The 23,676-nt window shown below is 41.4% G+C and overlaps 2 protein-coding genes across 3 annotated transcripts in view; one reads left to right on the forward strand and one right to left on the reverse strand.

Annotated features, from left to right (window-relative positions):
• Nucleotides 1-71: 71 nt before the first annotated feature.
• On the reverse strand, nt 72-7,793 carry LOC129823812 (zinc finger protein 644-like). 2 transcript variants are annotated; one of them, XM_055882826.1, is made up of 6 exons: nt 7,693-7,793; nt 3,625-6,172; nt 2,086-2,655; nt 1,795-1,920; nt 1,395-1,500; nt 72-1,142 (listed from the first exon to the last, which is right to left on the reverse strand). In XM_055882826.1, the coding sequence occupies exons 1-6, from the start codon at nt 7,753-7,755 to the stop codon at nt 944-946; spliced, it is 3,612 nt and encodes a 1,203-aa protein (XP_055738801.1). In that variant the 5' UTR covers nt 7,756-7,793; the 3' UTR covers nt 72-943. The 2 variants fall into 2 exon arrangements, with proteins under 2 accessions (XP_055738801.1, XP_055738802.1); XM_055882827.1 differs by having other exon boundaries at nt 7,632-7,750.
• A 1,823-nt stretch (nt 7,794-9,616) lies between these two features.
• LOC129823818 (probable ATP-dependent DNA helicase HFM1) overlaps nt 9,617-23,676 on the forward strand; it is a 28,772-nt gene continuing 14,712 nt past the window's right edge. The window contains exons 1-15 of the mRNA XM_055882835.1: nt 9,617-9,710; nt 9,837-9,949; nt 10,196-10,484; nt 10,783-11,051; nt 12,931-12,972; nt 13,088-13,158; nt 13,249-13,381; nt 13,643-13,794; nt 14,140-14,217; nt 14,444-14,599; nt 15,589-15,789; nt 15,893-15,981; nt 16,089-16,132; nt 16,271-16,372; nt 20,954-21,099. Coding sequence (XP_055738810.1) covers nt 9,640-9,710; nt 9,837-9,949; nt 10,196-10,484; nt 10,783-11,051; nt 12,931-12,972; nt 13,088-13,158; nt 13,249-13,381; nt 13,643-13,794; nt 14,140-14,217; nt 14,444-14,599; nt 15,589-15,789; nt 15,893-15,981; nt 16,089-16,132; nt 16,271-16,372; nt 20,954-21,099 — 1,956 coding nt within the window. The 5' untranslated portion in view covers nt 9,617-9,639. The remainder of the gene's footprint in view (nt 9,711-9,836; nt 9,950-10,195; nt 10,485-10,782; nt 11,052-12,930; nt 12,973-13,087; nt 13,159-13,248; nt 13,382-13,642; nt 13,795-14,139; nt 14,218-14,443; nt 14,600-15,588; nt 15,790-15,892; nt 15,982-16,088; nt 16,133-16,270; nt 16,373-20,953; nt 21,100-23,676) is intronic.

Genomic DNA, 23,676 nt, shown 5'->3' on the forward strand with positions numbered 1-23,676 from the left:
AAGCAAATCGGTCCATCCTTGACAAACTAATGGTGGGACACTGCTAAAGGAAACACCACAGGTCAATCCAGTTGACTAAACTGGTTTTTATTTTTTAGAACATCACAAAAATGGTTTCAGCATCATATCAGTATGATATACATTTAAACATAAATTATTTAAAAAGACAAACAGCAATTTTTTTTAACAGTTAAAAAACATTAAATATAGGCAACAGTTATTCATGAAAGGCAGCAACAATAAGCGCTGTGACTGCATCATCGAGAACAAAAACTGACTGATAAACCCTATTCATTTAGGAGTTAATATGCAGATAACCGCAGTATGAAACCACCAAACTGGCATCCATGTTTTAAACCTTTTGTTCTGTGATTAACTTGCAAGCCACACTTACCCATATTGATAAGAAATCTACCTAAAGATTAGTTGATGACTATCAATTTATTTTCTTACTCAGAACCCCCCTCCCTGCAAACACAAATCGTAGCAATATGATCATGATTTCAATACATGTTAAAAATACAGAATTGTATTTGTCCCATTTTTGTTTTCATGTGTAGCATAAATGTAAATATCAACATACAGAGAAAAGATGCTCCAAACTTGACCAAATGGACAGAGAATTTTTAGGAATCTGAGGTAAGAGTTGTCTCTTGGAAATGGGTTCCACACTAATCACTGCATAAACACAAGAAAATAGTCAGCCCACATGGAATTATATTCGTAACATGGGACATTTAAAATGTAACAATATCCAAAATGTCTAATGTGTTTTAAGAGATTAGGTAGCCATAATCCTCTGAAATTGTGTGTTGTAATAGTGGCAAGCATTTTTCAATTATGACTGTATAAAACTGTGAAGAAACATCTAATGTACAAACACATACACGCACAGGACCAAAATAGTTTTTTTTTGTTTGTTTTTTTAACTAGGTCCCTTGGCTTAGGAGGCAGTGTGAGTTGCCAGTGATGGGGTCTGTCTTTCAGTGGTGGTGGAGAAGGAAGGGTCCTTTGGCAATGAGGTGACCTCCCTCATGCCTGCCCCTGTGTGGGGGACACTGGTATTCATAATGTGCCTTTGTAGATGCTTTATCCAGTCCTCCTGGACCGACAAAGGGCCCTGGAAGACTAGGTCACAGAATCTGCAAAGAGGATCCAAGCACAGTAAGACCCCCAATCAGAAGTGGCCCTCAAAGACAGTATAAGCTACAACCTGGGTCTTAAATCTCTTTGAATGCAAATATTTTTGGTCAACTTAACATCCATTTGAAAGCGTCACTACAAATACATTGATTAGATCTTTGCCCCAACTTAAATCTTAGTGTTTATCAGAAAAATGTCAACGAATAATACAATAATTTACACCAACGGCATAGACAGTGTGGTCAGAGTACCTGCAGGTTAGTCTATACATCTCCTCTGGTGCGTGTGGCGTAGTAGGGGATGTCTTCTTCTTGGAACCAGGCCTCGATCTCTGCCTCCTTTGTTTACAGTCATACGCTGAAACATTAAGAACAGGGCAAGCCAGAACAATATGCTCAGATAAGTTTGGTATTGACTGGTGACCATGTGTGTACTGAAGCAGTGGGTCTGAGTGAGGCAGTGACATTGAAGAAAACATTGTGTTCACTGTACAGTAGTGAGGCTGTAAGCAAATGTGCAGTGGGTTTGTGTGAGGCAGTGACATTGAGGAAATCATTGTGTTCACTTTACAGTAGTGAGGCTGTAAGCAGTATAAAGTATTGATATTACTTTGTGAACATGTGCCATTGATGATGACGGGAAGGCACTTACTTGTTCCCTCCAGCAAGGCAGTTCTCTTTCGTTTTGCGTATGCCCGCAAGTGATTGGACAGACTAACACCGCTGTGGAAGGTTGCATTGCAATGGACACACACCTTCCTGTTGAATTCACCTTTCTCTGTGAAACAATATTTACAAAAATCAATCACATTTTTGACCACATCAGCCATGGTTTTGCATGCATACAGGCACACTCTATTTGGGATTCATAACCTTCATGCTAACATTTTGTCTTTGGTTAACATCCCATCATACCATACTTTAAATTGACCCTTGGTGTTACCTGATGTAGAGTTTGAGAGTGTTGAGTTTACTTGTGCTCCTCTACTGTGCTCTGTACTGGGGGGAACTGCCAGGGCGTTTCTTGCAGTTAGAGAGGAAGTCCTCAACTTTGAGTCCACCTGACACTTCCTCTTCTTCAGAATTCCTATCAAGGCACTCGAGAGTGAACCTTTCACCTCCAATTTAGTCTCTGCCTGTTTCTTATCCAATGTTTCCCCTGGTAGATAATATGTGGGCAACAGTGATTTGGCATTGTTGTAGAGGTTCTGGATGGGATTCCGTTTAGGAGGTGTCAGATGATTAGATATGGCCTGCTTTGAGGGGATTCTGGAATGGGAGGGGATCCGTTTTTTGCCCAGAATCTGCAGAGCTCTCTGGAACTCTCTCTTGTCACGCATCAGCTCCCGGAGCAACAACATTGGGGACTTGGACTTAGTGGCGATGGTTTTGCCGAGCCGTTTCAGATGGCCCCGAACATGGTTGGACAGCCCAGTCTTATTATCAAAAGAGTCCCCACATAATGGACAGGAGTGCCCTCGGACCGGAGAGTCCTCGGACCCCAACTTGGGCACTGAAATAATAGCAACACAGCAGAAATAATTGGTCAAAGCATTCTTTGTATGCCAAAGAAATTAGTTCCCATCCCCACTCAAAATTAAAAACAAATATTTATTGAGAACTTAGCAGTGTACCCAATCCCGCCGACTACGCCAAAATGTGTCATGGCGAGGCTAGTACTACAGGAATAACTTCAAGGTGTGGTATTTCACACAAGCATGATACATTAACACATCATGAACACATTGTAATGACATTAACAAACTACAAATTATTACCAAATTGATGAATTTGCCTATGTTGAATAATGTAAACTTCTCCAATCTAACCAGGTGTGTAATCTTTTTCTTACAATACTACATTTAGCTTCCTTTATTTAAACCCCAACAGAGCACTACGTTCTACCACCTCTGGTCTTTTGGCCCTCCCACCCCTGCGGGAGAGCAGCTCCCGTTCAGCTCAGTCTAAGCTCTTCTCTGTCCTGGCACACCAATGGTGGAACAGGCTTTTCCCTGAAGCTAGGACAGCAGAGTTCCTGCCCATCTTCTGAAAACATCTGAAACCCTACCTCTTCAAAGTTAATAATCCCACAGCACCCCCCGCCCCCTCCAAAAAAGCCTTTTGTGAACTAAACACTTGCACGTTACTTTTTTACCCCCTTACTAGCTCTGACTTTGCTATAGCTAATTTTAGGAAAAATATACTTGTGGTTGTTCAACCTAGGCATCTTAAGATGAATGCACTTACTGTAAGTCGCTCTGGATAAGAGCGTCTGCTAAATGACTAATATGTAAATGTAGCTAATAAAAACCATATGCATCTCTATTTAGGACGAGGTTTCTGTGAAGCCAAATGGATGACCCCTGGCTCATCTGTATAACAACATGAAGGTGACCAGAACTGTTGAACATTATATTGAAGGATTAGAATATAGCCATCCATGCAACAAAATATAAGATAGAAAAATAAAGGAAATTAGTACCTTTCAGTCGTTGCATTGCTACCATCTTTCGACGGATGCGGGGCTTCCGATCTTGAGAAGCCACTTGCTCCCTTGATACCACATGGCGTGCATTGTAACTCAGTCCAACCCTATGAAGATGACCTCTCACGTGATTGGATAATCCCACACCTGACTCAAACATTGCAGGACAGTAAGGGCAGGTCTTCCGCTCCCCACTACCTTCCGAATCAGGATCTAAAAAGGATTCACTTAGAGGTACTGAGTTAGGCGCAAGGGTCTCTCCAAAAATATGTGTTTCGATGCACTCTTCCTTGACAACAAGCTTCTGCTGAGACTGCCAGTCTTGACCTTTCTCAAACATGTCTTCAGAGGTTCCAAGGACTCCCCTCATAGACATTCTTCTGCTAAAGGAATTAACAATGTACGGTTTATCTTGCTTGATTTCACTTTTATCAAGAAGTTTAGTGTTGGCATCTGTGGCATAGTCACTGTACTGGAACACATCCTTATCATCACGGTCTTCCTCTTCCATATCTTCCACCATATTTAGCATCTTTGGACTTTGCAAATTTTGGGGTAAAATGAAGCAAGAGTCCTGGTCAACAGTATTGCGATAAGGGGTGGACATTTTTCTTTTGGAAGGGGACTTTTTCATAACGGCCTTTTCACAGACAGAATGTAATATATTATTCTCCAACTTAGATGCCAATAAATATTTGTGGCTATTAGAGGAAGAATTTGGATTTTCTGAAATTCCTGACAATGTTCTTCCAAAATCATGATCATTGTTGTCCCCGTTTCTGTCCTCGATAAAAGAAAAACCTGTGGTGACATCAATTTTTTCATTCCTCTGCTTGTCACGTCTTTGTCGAGACAGCAGATTATTTATTGACTTGTCAAGTTTTGACTCCGTGGGTTGAGACTTGAATCCCCTTTGTGCTCTGTGAACAATCTTATCCTTTTTGAAAAGATCGGAAATGTCATTTGAATCACAAGGGGAATCTGTTCTTTTTCTGAAAGCCTGTTTTTTTACAGAGAATTTGGATGTCAGCTCTGAAGTAAAGGAATCTACTACTGGGAGTTTCCTAATAGGGAGGTGCTTCTCAAAAGGTGGTTGTGCATACTCCTTTCTTTCTCTACCCTGCAAAGCTTCATATTCTTCGTATGTCTGATTATGACGAATCGCAAGATGATTTTTGAATACGTTTTTGCTTGAGGTGCCATAAGAACAACAGTTACAGGAGTAAGAATGATGCGTTTCATCATCTTCCTTTGACTTTAACATACTGGGTTTCTCCGGCGGCTCTTCCTGGTTTTTACAGAGACCGTGCTCCTTGTTCATGTGTCTCTCAAGTTCAAACACTGTCACAGCCATGTAGTTACACTTCTTACAGTCATAGTACCGCTTGTCCTTCTCATGAGTCTTAGCATGTTGAATAAAAGTATTTGGACAATTTGTTCCAAAAGCGCATTGGGGGCACTGTAGCCTTGCATCTGTGCCCTCATCCTTCAATTCATTCATGCCCTTGATTTCCTCCATGAGTCTCTCCCTTCTCTCCTGGTGTATGGTCATATGCCGAAGGAGGGCATTGCGAAAGCGGAACGACTGTCCACACTCCCTGCATATAAAAGGCTTTGGCATGTTGATAGGACTGGGCGGATCTGTGTGAGTCCTCATGTGCCGGTGCAAATGGTTCTTCTCCTTGAAATTGATGTTGCACTTTGTGCAAGGAAAAAACAATGGCTCTTCCTCTGAACAATGGTCTGTCTGCGGTTTCCCATTCAATGGCGTAAGCTTGTGAGCCATGCTTTGCTCATGTGGATTTCTTGCTGGCGCACTGAAAATCAGTTGCTTGATGGCCTCTACAGTTCCATTGGGATACTGGGCTTTCTTCACTGTCGGTGATTGAGGTTTGGAGCTTTTTCTTAATAATTGGACCTTGTTGATGGGAACAGGGTCTTCTTGATCCTCCTCATCAAATATGTCTTTTGTTGACTTGAGGCTCAAATCAGAGTAAAGTTCCTCTGAGGGATCTACCATGACCACCATGTCCATTTTGCGTTTCCTCCTCCTTTGGCTATTTGGGGGAGGATCTGCCTTTGGTGGCTCCTCCACAGGAGAATCATCATGGTTGTCCCATAGAAACTGCATGAATTCTCTCTGAGGGTCCCAGCTTAGGGGACCCTCATAAGTATCCATTGAGTTTTCAGAAGATTCCACATCGAAACCCCATATCCCTGTAGTGTCAATGTCCTGCACAGTCTTCAACTGAGTAATACTCTTTTCCTCCTCCTTTTCTGTTGACAAGCTGTTGAATTCATCTGATTCGAAGATCTGGTGTGAAGAAGGTCCATTCACAGACAACACATTTGTGTTTGAGAGAACATCAAGGACATTGCTATTTTCTCTCATTGGAGAAGTCTGAGGTCTGTCCAACATTTCCATAAACAAGGGCATCTGATTTCTCATTGGATCATGAAGGAGATCTAAGGGGTCCATCATAGGATCTGCATCTTTTTCTTCTTCATCAATACCGGTCAGATCAGACATTTCAGTAGCTGAACCCTAGGAAAGAAATGAAAACATCAGAAAGATGTTGCCTTTGCCCATCTTTCATCTGAGCTGGCTACTCTTGCCAGATATGGTACCACTCCTTTAAGAACTCTCTACTACCACCAGTGGTGCCTGCTATTAGTTCACAACAACAACCAAAAAAGCAATCCAACATTACTTCTGAGAGCTACTGCAAAATATCTCAACTGTATTTATGTAATTTGAACAGAATTTGTGTAGATAAAGATCACTTTGTCATTTGTAAACACTTACAACAGGGAAAACATCTGATGTTATTAAGCCTAGTTGTAAAAAAAAAAAAAAAAAATTTACACTGATACTTTTAGATTACATTTTAAATATAAAATCTTGATGGGTCCTTTGCTGGTTAATTCTGTTTAATTCCATCTGCTTTGAACCAAACAGAACAAAACGGGGGGGGGGGGGGGGGGGGGGTTGTCCAATAGAAACCTGGTTTTGCTTTGTTTGGATCTTAAATGGTAAACAGTTTCCATAATGATTTCCATCCCCAGGTGAGCATCCACCAGAATGTCTGTTTTCACATCTGTACAGAGAAAAGATGGAGATCAAGCTACTATACTATTGAGATTCACCCCTCGGTCTCACTTCAATTTAATATTTAAGATAACATACATTGGTACAAACCCATGAGGATTTGAATCCCCACAACACTATATGAAAAAAAAATATTTAATAGAAAAGATGAGAATTTTCATCAACATGACCAATGAGTGGGCTATGGGTATTCCAATTTAAAGACAACTGTCAATCAAGCCATAAATGCATGCATGTCTGATCAGAATATGCTTTACAATAAAATGATAGTCTATCACCCCTTACTCAAGACCGATGGGTAACGTTATGACTATTGATGAGCAGTAGACAGACGGTCGTCACTAGCTGGCACAGCCACAAAGTCATAAACCCCGCCTATTTTTAAAATGTATCTTCTTAAAATCTGATTTTGAACCTAAAGTTAACCACACACTGCTAACCTTATGCCTAAACTTAAATTAAACTTGTGCCTAACCCTAACATTAAATTATGACCAAAAGCTAATTGTTGAATTTTTACGATATAGTCAATTTTGAGTTTGTGGCTGTGCCAGCTAGTGGAAACCGCAGTAGACAGTTCTGCATCCGATTGTAGCTACAAACTTTCTAGCTATGTGTTGCAGCACTGCCCACCTATGCAAAAACAAAACGAAACGCAATCTTTGATTTCAAAAGCACAAACATAGCGAGCTAATTGTGGTCTTCCTCGAGCCCCATAAAGCTCCAAAGGTGCTTTACTTCTCGTTAAATCATCCTGTTGTTGGATGCTTTGCAATAGCCTACTACAGTCCATACTGTTCCATACCAAAACCCCCACCAAGACCACACAAAAAAATGGATATGTTTCAACAATACCGAAAGATGACAATGTCGTAAGATAAGATGTTAAACGTTACCGAAGAACGGTGCAAATGCAAACGATATGCACTTTAATCGTTACATTGAATTATTGCTCACTTTCGTCTTCCAGCCATTCCACAGTCGCCATTTTCCTTGATGGTCTACGTAAAGTAAAACCATTTTTGTGAGAGGGAATACAATAACAAAACAATTGCATTAATGCAAATGCACATTTGAATTGCTCAACATTTTTCCAGTTTAGGACTACTAACACATTACATAATTCACAGTGTAATTAATGATTTCAATATACGTCCGTGATCGATCATTGACTTTGTGTCACCGTCATAAGCTTCACCTACAAGAAAAAGTGGTTTGTCCCAGATAGACGGCATGAAAAATCCCGAGTTGATGATCATCTACCTAGTTATCGGTGGAAGATTGGGTGAATGATACTGATAGTCGGCTTTAAATTGAATAACATATAATAAATTGACATGTTAGAAGGTAATTTCCATTCGATGTAGATATGCCTTTCTCTTTTCCTCTGTCTGGATCACCTTGGTGTTTGGGAACACCTTGGGGGTCATACAGTTAGTTACTCCTCAATATAATAGCACAAGATTACTAGCAATCCCGGCGAATCTTTTTTCTCGTTTTATTTTTAGATGTTGCAACTTCATAATGCGTACAAGCAGACTGTCATATTTTCCATTTAAGTAATTAAAACTACAGCCTGCGATTTGTACATCCATTTATGGACATGGTATAAAGGCCTATAACAATGCCTTATGAGCTTAGTTCAACTGTTTAACACAACCAGAACCCAAAATAAAAGCTTGTTTTACTCCACTGTCTGTAAACAAATGCTGTGTACCTCAAAACATGAGAATGTTGATCATGATGGATGGCCCTCGCATCCTTACCGCAGCCTATGAATTTGAAAATGGTTACAATTCTTCACCCCATTCCTCCGCTGTTTAACAAGACAAGTGGCGGGGCGTGAATTAATTATTTCTCGAATCCCAGACTGTGGCTTTAATGTTACAGTCAGTTGTGCAGATGTTTCAATCATAATCTTATAGGATATTGAAATACCATATAAATATTAATAATGTACCGAATGTTTAGGTTATATCTGACAGCAGGTTGTTTTGAAACCTGTCAGTCGTTTTGGCGTCAAGAGGCAGCCGCAGCGCGCGCACAACAATCAATAAACTGACAATCACCAGCTGGCTAGCTCAAGCCTAGCTTAGCTAGCTAGTTGTCAGATACATAAACGAACTGTCTAGCTAGCTAGCTATCGTACATTATTGAGCGGCTTGATTCTAAATCAATCCTTACAATATATTAATTATAATTACTAGTTAGGCATCGTTTGAGTTCCCCATCAATCATCTGAGCTGGCCTAACTCCCGGACGGAGCGAAGATAGAGCATTGGGAGTCTAGGCTCAAGACTAGTTAGCTAGCCCACACCGAAACAGGTAGGCTAAAATGTACTTTACTTAGCTAGCAACCGGAATTATCTTTTTCCACGCCACTAGTCAGTTTGAAATGGAATACGAATTAACATACTCTCATCCGTATGGTCATATTAAACTGTTATTTTGTCAAATAAGTCGCTTACATGAAAGCGAGCGAACTAGCCTGTCTAGCTAGTTAGCTAGCTACCGTTAGCTTGCTAGCTAGGGAACTGTTAGGTCCATTACAAGACTGCCATCTTGCGTTGATCTGATGTAGCTTCTTCAACACATTTTGAAAACAACCTGAGGCCTTAGCACAAAAACTATTTATGGTTTAAAGTATGACACAATTAGGATATTTTTTCAGGTCTAGTCAGGCTACTGATTCAATCCCTCCCAGTTGCTGCAAACCTAGGCAGAACCTATAAAGACTCCTGTTGTGGCAACATCTCCCTGAAATGTCTGTCAGGTGTCTGCTGCATACACCATGATTAAGTCTAACCTCTCTGGGATAGGGGGCAGTATTTTCACGTTCGGATGAAAAGCGTGCCCACGTCTAACTTTGTAATTCAACAGATGACTGTTACGTGAACTGACAAGATGTTGGACTCAGAAGAGTGTACTTTGTCCCTGGATAACTTGTTCTTTGAGAGGCCAGTTGTCCACAAAGTGTGAGTTGTCAGAAACAACCTGCATCCCACAGTCATGCCCTCCTAAATGTATAATTAGCTAGGAACTGTGCTCTTGTTATGGAGGACGCTTGCTAAAAACTTTTCCTGCCTTGGTCCTGTCTCCAGAAAGCCACTTTGTCAAGAGCAGAGTTCTTGGCAGTTGGAACCCCCTCCATCCCTCTCCCAGATTCCAGCCACTCAGGACATCCAGAAAGAGGCAGAGGATCTTTCATCATTCAGTAAGTTACATTTGAGGTGATTCAATCATTTTAGTCAATTCAGTCAATACTGTAAGGCCCTGGGCCAGATTCCCGGAGCCAGATTAAGCATAGTCCTAGACTAAAATGCATTTACCATAATTTTTTTCTTTAAGACTAGGCTTAATCTGGGTCTGACACCGGCCCTAGGAGTCAGGATTTTGTTTCAAGTTATGTCAGTCCCTGTCAGTCATTACATCATCATGTCTGCTATCATCTCCAATGCAGGTTTCTCTCAGAGGTCCAAGAAATTCATTCCCCCTTTGAAAAGAACAGTCGGCAGTGATGGTTTCATACAAAAGAACACAGATTTTAATCAGATTACCAGTGATGGAGGAAAAGAACCTGAGGGCCAGGGTGGGTGTGCTCTCTGGTCTCAGGAAGACTTCATGAACAAATCCCAGTATTCCACAATGGTCAGCAGAGATCGAACTGAAAGCCTACAGGAGTCTGGTCATGCGCTGGAGCAGAGACATTTTCCTCTGGACTTCAGCCAAAGTCCACCTGTACGGAGAAGGTAAACCATTCAAATGAAGCTAATGAGTGTGTATACTTTGCATTCAGAATACATAGTAAATGTCAGTTGCTGTCTTTATTTCTCCAATCATGTGTCTTATTCAGCTACTATTGTTTTGCAATGTAATGAGTGTAAAAAAAAAAATCCCTTTATCGTACATTTGCCAAAGCCCGTCTGAAATGTAATCTTCTTTATCAAAGATATGGCTGTACTTATGATATGGCTGATATGTGGGATATTACTGCAAGCACTTATGATCTATCTGCCCGTTAATGAAATCATCTCGTTCTCGTTACAGTTTGTTCAAACCTCTCATTGGTCAGGTGCTGAACAGTGGCGCAGACTTGAACACCCGCCACAGCCAGGCAAGACCCAAAGAGCAGCAAACCTTCAACCAGGTTTCCATGGCGACAGAGCCTCGGCTGGCAAGCCAGTCAGCAGCAGGCCCCAGCCCCCTCAGCGGGCTGGGACCGGCTGCAGCCCGGGGACCCCCACCGCATACACCGGACAAGGGCACCAAGAGGGCTAACGTCCTCCCCATGACACCCCAGCCCCTTCAGATACAAGGTAGTACAGCACAGACAGAAATTATATATATATATACCGTTCAAAAGTTTGGGGTCACTTAGAAATGTCCTTGTTTTTGAAAGAAAAGCAAGTTTTTTTGTCCATTAAAATAACATCAAATTGATCAGAAACACAGTAGACATTGTTAATGTTGTAAATGACTATTGCTGCTGGAAACGGTTGATTTAAAAATATATATATATATATCTACATAGGCATACAGATCCCCATTATCAGCAACTATCACTCCTGTGTTCCAATGGCAAGTTGTGTTAGCTAATCCAAGTTTATCATTTTAAAAGGCTAATTGATCATTAGAAAACCCTTTTGCAATTATGTTAACACGGCTGAAAACTGTTGTTCTGATTTAAAGAAGCAATTCAACTGGCCTTCTTTAGAGTAGTTGAGTATCTGGAGCATCAGCATTTATGGGTTCGATTACAGGGTCAAAATGGCCAGAAACAAAGAACTCGTCAGTCTATTCTTGTTCTCAGAAATGAAGGCTATTCCATGCGAGAAATTGCCAAAAAACTGAAGATCTCGTACAATGCTGTGTACTACTCCCTTCACAGAACAACGCAAACTGTCTCTAACCAGATAGAAAGAGGAGTGGGAGGCCCCGGTGCACAACTGAGCAAGAGGACAAGTACATTAGCGTGTCTAGTTTGAGAAACAGACGCCTCACAAGTCCTCAACCCGCAAAACACCGGTCTCAACGTCAACAGTGAAGAGGTGACTCTGGGATGCTGGCCTTCTAAGCAGAGTTGCAAAGAAAAAGCCATATCTCAGACTGGGCAATAAAAGATTAAGATGGGCAAAAGAACACAGACACTGGACAGAGGAACTCTGCCTAGAAGACCAGCATCCCGGAGTCGCCTCTTCACTGTTGACGTTGAGACTGGTGTTTTGCGGGTACTATTTAATGAAGCTGCTAGTTGAGGACTTGTGAGGCATCTGTTTCTCAAACTAGACACGCTAATGTTCTTGCTCAGTTGTGCACCAGGGCCTCCCACTCCTCTTTCTATTCTGGTTAGAGACAGTTTGCGCTGCTCTGTTAAGGGAGTAGTACACAGCGTTGTACCAGATCTTCAGTTTCTTGGCAATTTCTCGCATGGAATAGCCTTCATTTTTGAGAACAAGAATAGACTGACGAGTTTCAGAAGAAAGTTCTTTGTTTCTGGCCATTTTGAGTCTTTAATTGAAACCACAAATGCTGACGCTCCAGATACTCAACTAGTCTAAAGAAGGTCAGTTTAATTGCTTCTTTAATCAGAACAACAGTTTTCAGCCATGCTAAAATAATTGCAAAGGGGTTTTCTAATGATCAATTAGCCTTTTAAAATAATAAACTTGGATTAGCTAACACAACGTGCCATTGGAACACAGGAGTGATGGTTGCTGATGGGCCTCTGTACGCCTATGTAGATATTCCATAAAAAATCAGCAGTTTCCAGCTACAATAGTAATTTACAACATTAACAATGTCTACACTGTTTCTGATCAATTTGATATATATATATATATATATATATATATATATATATATATATATATATATATATATAGCTATATAGCTATATATATATATATATATATATATAGCTATATAGCTATATATATATATAGCTATATAGCTATATATATATATAGCTATGATGTGTTGTAGCTGAAGAATGTACTCAGGTTTAATGGTCATGGCAGCAGCTGTCACTGTTCTTGAGGGCTTGAGGTGAAACGAGGTGAGCCCTACCCAATGCCCTCTTGGCTGTAATAGCACACAATTACCACTAGGGGTGGCCAATATCTCCCATTTTGACTGGAATTGGTTTGGATATTGAAATATAAATACATTTATACAGATTTATTGTTTTCATATCAGGTACTTCTGGGCCTGGGATACTCCGACCAGTCTCTGAAATCCGTATCCTTTCTCACCCTTAGCCCAAGTAATTACTGCTGAAATACATTAAACTTAACGAAATCTACAAATCTATTTTAGTTGGAATATGTTTGTATACTTAATCAAAGTAACACAGATGCAAAATTCAGATCTGTCTTCAGAGAGTTCCCTTACTTCAACTACGTCCAATCCAAAGCCCTGGACGATGTAAGTGCATCTACACTTTATTCAATCTTCAACCTTTATCATCAAAACAATAACTATGATTGATTTCTTGGAACAAAATGCTTTTTGCAGGTTCTTTACACAGGAAAGAACGTTGTGGCTTGTGCTCCTACTGGTTCTGGTAAGACAGTGCTCTTTGAGTTGGCCATCATCCGCCTACTGATGGAAACCACAGAGCCCTGGAGAAACGTCAAAGCTGTTTATAGTAAGTAATGTCACATCAGGACCACCCGTTTCTTAGTATCCTTTTAAAAAGCAATAGATTACATGTACTAAGACATCAACAGCCAATCTAAAACACCAAGAACCAGTTAAAGCTACTGTATGGGTTAAGCTAGCTAACATATGTCATTTTTGACCTGATTTACATTCACACTTTCAAAGTGTTCAAAATATATTTGTTGTATTTTAAGTATTATTAAATGAAAACTGTTTATTAAATTAAATTGAATGTTATTCTCTTCAGTGGCCCCCATCAAAGCTCTATGCAGCCAGCGCTTTGAGGACTGGAGGAAGAAATTCGAGCCTCTGGGCCTGAGCTGCAAGGAGCTGACAGGAGACACAGAGATCGACGACTTCTTTGAGATTCAGGATGCCCATATCATCATGACCACACCTGTAAGTGAAAATGTATCCCAGTGTACATGTCGCATTAAAGCACGTCACTAGCAGCCATTTTGTTTCTGTGTAATATGTAGCAAAATGATGTGGCTGATCCTGTGACCATAGCAACCATCCATTGAAGAACAAGCAGACAGGATTCCCATGTTTGTCCTGCAAACAGGGCTTGGGTATACGAGAATAGATACATTTTTGTTTTGAGGGTGCGTGGATGCATTGTGTTATATCAAGATAATTGATTAGAATATTAATTTTAAAAAACAATAACTGACTAACTGTTAATTTAACACTTCATTAACCAGTTCTCTATAAAGCTCAGACACATTTCTCTGTTCCTCCAAGGAAAAATGGGACAGCATGACCAGGAAGTGGAGGGATAACTGCCTGCTGCAGTTGGTCCGGCTTTTCCTTATTGACGAGGTCAGTGGATATGTCTAAGTAGCTAATTCATGGTCTGTTAAAAATTCCCTCAGGTATCACTGCAACCGTAGACTTGGTCAAATAACACTCTGAAACAGCTTGGACAGACTGATTGTGTTCTATTGTTTCTTAATTTGTCATTGTACTTAGTAGTGCGTATCTGTCTAGTATTATGTTATGTGTTTCATTGACAACTAAATATACTCAATTTTGGCTCTGTTTCTAGGTGCACGTGGTGAAAGACACTACGCGTGGAGCGACACTAGAGGTGGTGGTGAGCAGGATGAAGGCGGTCCATGCCTACCGTGCAGCAGAGAACCCCCAGGAGGACCTCTCCATGAGATTTGTGGCTGTCTCCGCCACCATTCCCAATATCAAGGATGTAAGTGGCTGAGGGGCCAAGAGGGTGATGGCACACTTTGGTCATATTCTAATACTCTAAAGAGGTTTCCTTCACTATAGTCCTTCTTTCCCTTTCTGATACATGCATCTCCATCAGTGGTGGAAAAAGTAGCCAACTCTCATACTTGAGTAAAAGTAAAGATACCTTAATAGAAAATTACTCAAGTAAAAGTAAAAGACAACCAGTAAAATACTGCTTGAGTAAAAGTATAAAAGTATTTGGTTGAAAATATATTTAACTATCAAAAGTAAAAGTATAAATAATTTCAAATTCCTTATTTTAAGCAAACCAGATGGCACCATTTTTTTTTTTTTTACGGAAAACCAGGGGCACACTCCAACATTCAGACCTAATTTACAAACGAAGCATGTGTGTTTAGTGAGTCCACAAGATCAGAGGCAGTAGGGATGACCAGGGATGTTTGGTTGATAAGTGAGTGAATTTGACTATTTTCCTGTCCCGAGTACTTTTGGGTGTCAAGGAAAATGTATGAAGTAAAAAGTACAATATTTTCTTAAGGAATGTAGTAAAGTAAAAGAGTCAAAAATATAAATAGTAAAGTACAGATAGTAGTGCTTCAAAGTATTTTTACTTAAGTACTTTACACCACTGATTTCCATCAGTGGAGGCTGCTGAGGGGAGGATGGCTCATAGCAACGTCTGGAATGGAGTCAATGGAATGGTATCAACCACATGGAAACCATATTTGATACCATTCCATTGACTCCATTCCAGCCATTATTATGAGCTGTCCTTTCCTCAGCCTCCACTGATCTCCATATATTATGTTGTTCTTATCTCTCCTGTACTGTCTCCTTCAGAAAGAGTAAGGGAATAGGAAATAGGGAAGGAGAGGAGGAGGCGTCTTGGAAGTATTGCTATTTACCAATTATCATTAAACAGAGCATTTATTTTAAGAAATTCCCTCTACTCACTGTGTTCAATGGTTTGACGGTTTGACATGGCAGATAGCAGACTGGCTGTGTGACAACAGAGGCCCTGCTACTTGTCTGGAGATGGATGAGAGTCACAGACCGGTGAAACTGAGGAAAGTAGTGCTGGGTTTCCCCTGCAGCAGCAACCAGACTGAGTTCAAGTTCGACCTGTCACTCAACTACAAGATGGCCAACATCATCCAGACCTACTCGGACCAGAAACCAACCCTTGTTGTGAGGAACTCTCTTTGTGTGTCTGAAATGTAGACATGACCAGCACCATATTTGTAAGTATTGCCATTGTTAATAGCTCACACATGGGATTTTTTTTAAACAGTTTTGCTCAACAAGGAAAGGAGTCCAGCAGTCAGCCTCTGTTCTGGCCAAAGATGCCAGGTTCATCATGAGGATTGAGCACAAACAAAGGTTTGAGCTACTTACCTTTTTATTCTCTACAGATGTACAGGTACTCAATACAAACGTCTTGCTGTTTAGTTAGATCTGATTGAATTGTTGGAATCTTCTGTTTGCAGGTTGATAAAGTATGCAAACTCTCTCCTGGACTCAAAACTCAGAGGTTGGTGGATAATTTAGGGTTAATAATTTATATTCCTTCTCTTCTGTATCATGTAGGCAAACATTTCTCATTGATTTGAATATAACTATTATTGCATTAGAATGTGAAATCACTAGCCCGGCGTTTTCTCTATTCCAGACCTGGTGACGTTTGGGGTTGGTTTCCACCATGCTGGGGTAGACGTGTCAGACAGGAAGGTGATTGAAGAGGCCTTCACCATGGGAGACCTGCCTGTACTGTGTAAGCATTAGGACCTTCACCATGGGAGACCTGCCTGTACTGTGTAAAGGCACTCGCATATCGCAACGAATGTGGATCTAGTGTTCGTCTGCCCGTCATTCAGCGCGATGCGTTTTACATGCTGACCACGTCGCATGTTCGAGCGTTGCAAAATAAATGTACACATACATGTTATTCAATCATTGCACACACACTGCTCGAGCGTCTGCGTAGCCAGGCGCTAAAATATAACTTGGTTCTATTTGTGAAGCTCAATGCGCTGCAAGTCCTGCTTTTTTGTTTTGGTCAACAGTAGGGCTTCTTCAATTAAATGCCTGTTGTCATTCAACGAGAGACGACTTGTCCTCATACACATTTTTTCACTTGAGAAATACTACACCAAACATCCTCGACAGTTACAAAAATGTCAATATTTATGACAGATTTCTTGAGTTATCTTAGGTTACTTGACTATTTTTAGTAAATACAAATGAAAAGTTATTAATTTCAACTGCATCAATCAACCCTTCATCTATTCCCGCTATCTAAATCTACTCATTGATCTTTGTGTCCACAAGAGCATTAGTGAGGTCGGGCACTGATGTTGGGCGATTAGGCCTGGCTCGCAGTTGGCGTTCCAATTCATCATAAAGGTGTTCGTTGAGGTCAGGGCTCTGTGCAGGCCAGTCAAGTTCTTCCACACCGATCTCGACAAACCATTTCTGTATGGACCTCGCTTTGTGCACGGGTGGTATTGTAATGCTGAAACAGGAGAGGGCCTTCCCCAAACTTTTCCCACAAAGTTGGAATCACAGAATCGTCTAGAATGTCATTGTATGCTGTAGCGTTAAGATTTCCCTTTACTGGAAGTAAAGTGCCTAGCCCTAACCATGAAAAACAGCCTCAGACCATTATTCCTCCTCATCCAAAATGTACAGTTGGCACTATGCATTGGGGCAGGTAGCATTCTCCTGGCATCGGCCAAACTCAGATTCGTCCGTCGGACTGCCAGATGGTGAACCGTGATTCATCACTCCAGAGAACGCGTCTCCACTGCTCCAGATCTGATGGCGGCGAGCTTTACACCCCTCCAGCCGCTGCTTGACATTGCGCATGGTGATCTTATGCTTGTGTGCGGCTGCTTGGCAATGGAAACCCATTTCATGAAGCTCCCGATGAACAGTTATTGTGCTGAAGTTGCTTCCAGAGGCAGTTTGGAACTCGGTAGTGAGTGTTGCAACCAAGGACAGATTATTTTGCTGCTGAGCCATTGTTACTCCTTGACGTTTCCAATACACAATAACAGCACTGACAGTTGACAGGGCAGCTCTAGCAGTGCAGAAATTTGAGGAACTGACTTGTTGGAACGGGGGCATCCTATGACGGTGCCACATTGAATGTCAGAGCTCTTCAGTAAGGCCATTCTCCTGCCAATGTTTGTTTATGGAGATTGCATGGCTGTGTGCTCAATTTTATACACCTGTCAGCAACGGGTGTGGCTGAAATGGCCGTATCCCCTAATTTGAAGGGGTGTCCACATACATATACACTATATATACAAAAAGTATGTACAGTCGTGGCCAAAAGTTTTGAGAATGACACAAATATTAATTTCCACAAAGATTGCTGCTTCAGTGTCTTTAGATATTTTTGTCAGATGTTACTATGGAATACTGAAGTATAATTACAAGCATTTCATAAGGGTCAAAGGCTTTTATTGACAATTACATGAAGTTGATGCAAAGAGTCAATATTTGCAGTGTTGACCCTTCTTTTTCAAGACCTCTGCAATCCGCACTGACATGCTGTCAATTAACTTCTGGGCCACATCCTGACTGATGGCAGCCCATTCCTGCATAATCAATGCTTGGAGTTTGTCAGAATTTGTGGGGTTTTGTTTGTCCACTCACCTCTTGAAGCGAGTTCTCAATGGGGTTAAGGTCTGGGGAGTTTCCTGGCCATGGACCCAAAATATTGATGTTTTGTTCCCCGAGCCACTTAGTTATCACTTTTGCCTTATGGCAAGGTGCTCCATCCTACTGGAAAACGCATTGTTTGTCAAACTGTTCCTGGATGGTTGGTAGAGTTGCTCTCGGAGGATGTGTTGTTACCATTCTTTATTCATGGCTGTGTTCTTAGGCAAAATTGTGAGTGATCCCACTCCCTTGGCTGAGAAGCAACCCCACACATGCATGGTTTCAGGATGCTTTACTGTTGGCATGACACAGGACTGATGGTAGCGCTCACCTTGTCTTCTCCGGACAAGCTTTTTTCCAGATGCCCTAAACAATGGGAAAGGGGATTCATCCGAGAAAATTACTTTACCCCAGTCCTCAGCAGTCCAATCCCTATACCTTTTGCAGAATATCAGTCTGTCCCAGTGAGTCTTCGCCTCACTGTGCGTGCAGATGCACTCACACCTGCCTGTTGCCATTCCTGAGCAAGCTCTGTACTGGTGGTGCCCCGATCCCACAGCTGAATCAACTTTAGGAGACGGTCCTGGCGCTTGCTGGACTTTCTTGGGCGCCCTGAAGCCTTCTTCACAACAATTGAACCGCTCTCCTTGAAGTTCTTGATGATCCGATAAATTATTGATTTAGATGCAATCTTACTGGCAGCAATATCCTTGCCTGTGAAACCCTTTTTGTGAAAAGCAATGATGACGGCACATATTTCCTTGCAGGTAACCATGACTGACAGAGGAAGAACAATGATTCAAAGCACCATCCTCCTTTTGAAGCTTCCAGTCTGTTATTCAAACTCAATCAGCATGACAGAGTGATCTCCAGCCTTGTCCTCGTCAACACTCACACAGCTGGTCCTTTTGTGGCAGGGCTGAAATGTAGTGGAAATGTTTTTGGGGGATTCAGTTCATTTGCATGGCAAAGAGGGACTTTGCAATTAATTGCAATTCATCTGATCACTCTTCATAACATTCTGGGATATATGCAAATTGCCATCATACAAACTGAGGCAGCAGACTTTGAAAATGTATATTTGTCATTCTCAAAACTTTTGGCCACAACTGTATGTCCACATACTTTTGTATATATAGTGTATATGTGGTAAAGTGAAAATCTGAGGCCCTATAGGCTACAGCCAAAGACGGCAGAACACATTTTTGGACGGGATGGATGAATTTTTGTTGTTGCCTGATTTAGATATGTTTCTGCTTATAATTGCCGACATTTTGTAAGGCTATTTGTTAGTCAACTTGGCTATAATTAGATACATGCAGCTTCTCTTCTGTCATTATATGTTGCCCTAGAAGACTAAATAAACCCTTGCTCAACAGAATAATGTCATAGATCGATAGAATGAATGCTTCAATCTAGCTGACAACGGTAAAGTTTTCTGTCATCTTTCGCAGAGCAAAGACGTTTAGAGACTGTGGAGAAAATACATTAACGCAACAACAAAAAAACACGGGAAAGATTTAATGTGCAAAATGTCCAAATTACATCAGTTTGACCGGTTGTAAGGGGAAATAATGCTGTGAAAACAACCCAAGATGTTTCTATGATAAGATTTCAGTTTCGGCTTCGATGCATATTTAATATGGTTGAAATACCTTCAACTTTTATGATGAAGAGAGCACCTCTACAGATGGTATCTGAGCATTGCATTCTCTCAAGATGCAGAAATAAATTAATCATATTTCTTCACATTTTGCCTACATTTAGTGCTTCATTTTGTTTTTTTATTTTGTTTTTGCCTCTGGATTGAAGTTAACTTTTTCTGCTCGTTCCCAAAGCATTATTTGGCTGTGTAGGCTATTTAGCGCGTGTACAGTTAGGCCCTAAAGCTTATGTACTAATACCTGGTAGCCTAAAATAATGAAAGACAAACCTCAGTGTAACCTATATAAATTGCACAAGAATAATAGATTCACAAATTTTCCAAGGTATTGTTTATTTTTATTCAACCTGCCCCAGGCACAGCTCATCACCCGTCTAACACCATCCCTACCGTGAAGCATGGTGGTGGCAGCATCATGCTATGGGGATGCTTTTCAGCGGCAGGGACAGGCAGACTGGTAAGGATAGAGAGAACAATGAATGGCCAAATACAGGCAAATCCTTGATGAGAACCTGTATCAGAGTGCAAACGACCATGGACTGGGGCACATATTTATGTTCCAAAAGGGACAATGACCCCAAGCATACAGCCAAAGGAATGCTGGAATTGCTTCAGAACAAAAATGTGAAAGTACTTGAGTGGCCCAGCCAATGCCCAGACTTGAATCGCATTTGAAAATCTGTGCAAAGGCTTGAAGGTTGCTGTTCACCGCCACTCCCCATCTAACTTAACAGAGCTTGAGAAAGTCTGCAAGGAAGAATTTGCAAAGCTGATGCAGACATACCCACTACCACTCAAAGCTGTAATCGCCACCAAAGGCGCTTCTACAAAGTATTGACTTGGGGGTGTGAACACTTATGTAAATGAGATATTTCTGTATTTCATTTTCAATAAATGTGCACAAATAAACGTGTTATTACTTGTCATTATGTAGATGTGTGAGAGGGGATTTAAAACTAATTTTGAATTCAGGCTGTCAAGGGATATGAATACTTTCTGAAGGCAGTGTATGTGGTTTCTTAGTTACAACCAGTACTCTGGCGATGGGGGTGAACCTGCCAGCCCACCTGGTGGTGATCAAGTCCACCATGCACTACATCGGGGGCGCCTGCAAGGAGTACAGCGACGCCGACATGCTGCAGATGATTGGCCGAGCAGGCCGGCCACAGGTACAGATTACAGACACGCCCTCTAGTCCCAGCATCCTAAACACAGGGTACAAATCATAGTCCAAAACCAGCTCCTATTTTTATATTTTACCTTTATTTAACTAGGCAAGTCAGTTAAGAACAAATTCTTATTTACAATGATGGCCTACGAACAGTGGGTTAACTGCCTTGTTCAGGGGTAGAACGACAAATGTTTACCTTGTCAGCTCGATCTAGCAACCTTTCGGTTACTGGCCAATGCTCTAACCACTAGGCTACCTGCCGCCCCAGCGGGCAAAATTAGTTGCCCGCTATGCAGCGGGAAAAACGAGTTGAAATTAGGTAATTACAAAGTGTTCTATTCATTATGACATTTCCACTAGTTTTGCCTGATTTGTAGCCAGTGCCCATTCTGTATTTTCAAATCTGAATGCATTGGATAAGAAAATGAGCCATAGTTTTTACTTTTGCCTTGCAAAAGTATTCAGACCACTTGGATTTCTTCACATTTTATTGTGTTACGAAGTGGGATTAAAATTGAGTTGTCATTTTTTTGTCAACAATCTACACAAAATACACTGTCAAAGTGGAAGAAAAATGTATAACTACAATATAGCCGTTGCATAAGTATTCAGCTCCCTGAGTCTATACACATTAGAAACACATTTGGCATCGATTACAGCTGAGAGTCTTCTTGGGTAAGTCTCTAAGAGCTTTGCACACCTGGATTGTGCAATATTTGCCCGTTATTCTTTTAAAATTCTTCAAGCTCTGTCAAGGTGTTGGGGGATCATGGCTAGACAGCAAGTTTTGCCATAGATTTTCAAGCAGATTTAAGTCAAAACATTCATTTGGCCACTCAAAAACATTCACTGTCTTCTTGATAAGCAACTCCCGTGTAGATTTGGCCTTATGTTGTAGGTTATTGTCCTGCTGAAAGGTGAATTCCTCTCCCAGTTTCTGGTGTAAAGCAAAACACCAGTCTCAACATCAACAGTGAAGAGGCGACTCCGGGACGCTGGCCTTCTAGTCAGAGTTGCAAAGAAAAAGCCATATCTCAGACTGGCCAATAAAAATAAAAGATTAATATGGGCAAAAGAACAGACACTGGACAGAGGAACTCTTCACTGTTGACGTTGAGACTGGTGTTTTGTGGGTACTATTTAATGAAGCTGCCAGTTGAGAACAGTCCTCTTGCTCAGTTGTGCACTGGGGCCTCCCACTCCTCTTTCTATTCTGGTTAGAGCCAGTTTGTGTTGTTCTGTGAAGGGAGTAGTATACAGCGTTGAATGAGATCTTCAGTTTCTTGACAATTTCTCACATGGAATAGTCTTCCTTAATCAGAACAAGAATAGACTGACGAGTTTCAGAAGAAAGGTATTTGTTTCTGGCCATTTTGAGCCTGTAATCCACATATGTCAGAGTCAAGGCCCGCGGGCCACATCCGGCCCGCGAGAAGGTTTTTTACGGCCCCTGGGATGATCTTGATTTATTATTAGAACCGGCCCGCAGACCGCAGCAAGCCGGCAGCCCGCAGATCTTTTACACGCACCAATACTACATTTCCCACAATGCAACGGTGACGCACCGAGCAGTAGGCTGCTTCATTTCAATATTTATTGGCACAGCAGTCGTCAGCATCACAGTAAAATTAACTTTCAGATACCCATCAAAAATGGCAAAACGGAAGGTGGACACTGAGAACCGGGGGTTTCAAACAAGGTGGGAGTCGGAGTATATGTTCACGGAGGTAGCTGGAAAACCTGTGTGTCTTCTGTGTGGAGAAAGTGTGGCGGTACTGAAAGAGTATAATCTGAGACGACATTATGAAACGAAACACGCGGACAAAAACAAGAATATGGACATGGAACAAAGGCTACAAAAGGCAGAGGAATTAAAACGAGGCCTCAAATCTCGACAGGCTCTGTTCAAAAAAGCCAAATCACAAGGCCAGGCTGCTGTCAAGGCCAGTTTTATTTTGGCAGAAGAGATCGCTAAATCAGCCCGGCCATTTACGGAGGGGGATTTCATCAAAAACTGCATGATTAAAGTTTGTGACGAAGTTTGCCCAGAAAAAAGGCAACTCTTTTTAAATGTGAGTCTGAGCAGAAACACCATTGCCGAGAGAGTAGACCAGTTGTCCATCAATCTAAAAGAGCAGCTTGTGAAAAAGGGAAAAGATTTCATTGCATATTCCTTGGCTGTGGATGAGAGCACCGACATTTCTGACATTGCCCAGTTGTCAATTTTCATCCGCGGAGTGGACTCCAGCCTAAGCGTGACAGAGGAGTTTTTGGCTTTACGTCCTATGCATGGCACAACTACGGGGCATGATTTGTATGAAGAGGTGTCAAGATGTGTAAATGAGATGGAGCTGCCTTGGGAAAAACTCGTGGGTTTGACAACCGACGGAGCACCTGCGATGTGTGGACACAGGAGCGGACTGGTGGCGAAGATACGGGAAAAGATGCAAGAGGAAAACGCGACAGGTGAGCTGACAGCTTATCATTGTATCATACACCAGGAAGCGTTGTGCGGTAAAGCCTTGAAAATGGAGCATGTAATGAGCATCATCACGCGCACAGTTAACTTTATCAG

Source organism: Salvelinus fontinalis, chromosome 26 (assembly GCF_029448725.1).
Source record: "Salvelinus fontinalis isolate EN_2023a chromosome 26, ASM2944872v1, whole genome shotgun sequence".
Classification (NCBI taxonomy): domain Eukaryota; kingdom Metazoa; phylum Chordata; class Actinopteri; order Salmoniformes; family Salmonidae; genus Salvelinus; species Salvelinus fontinalis.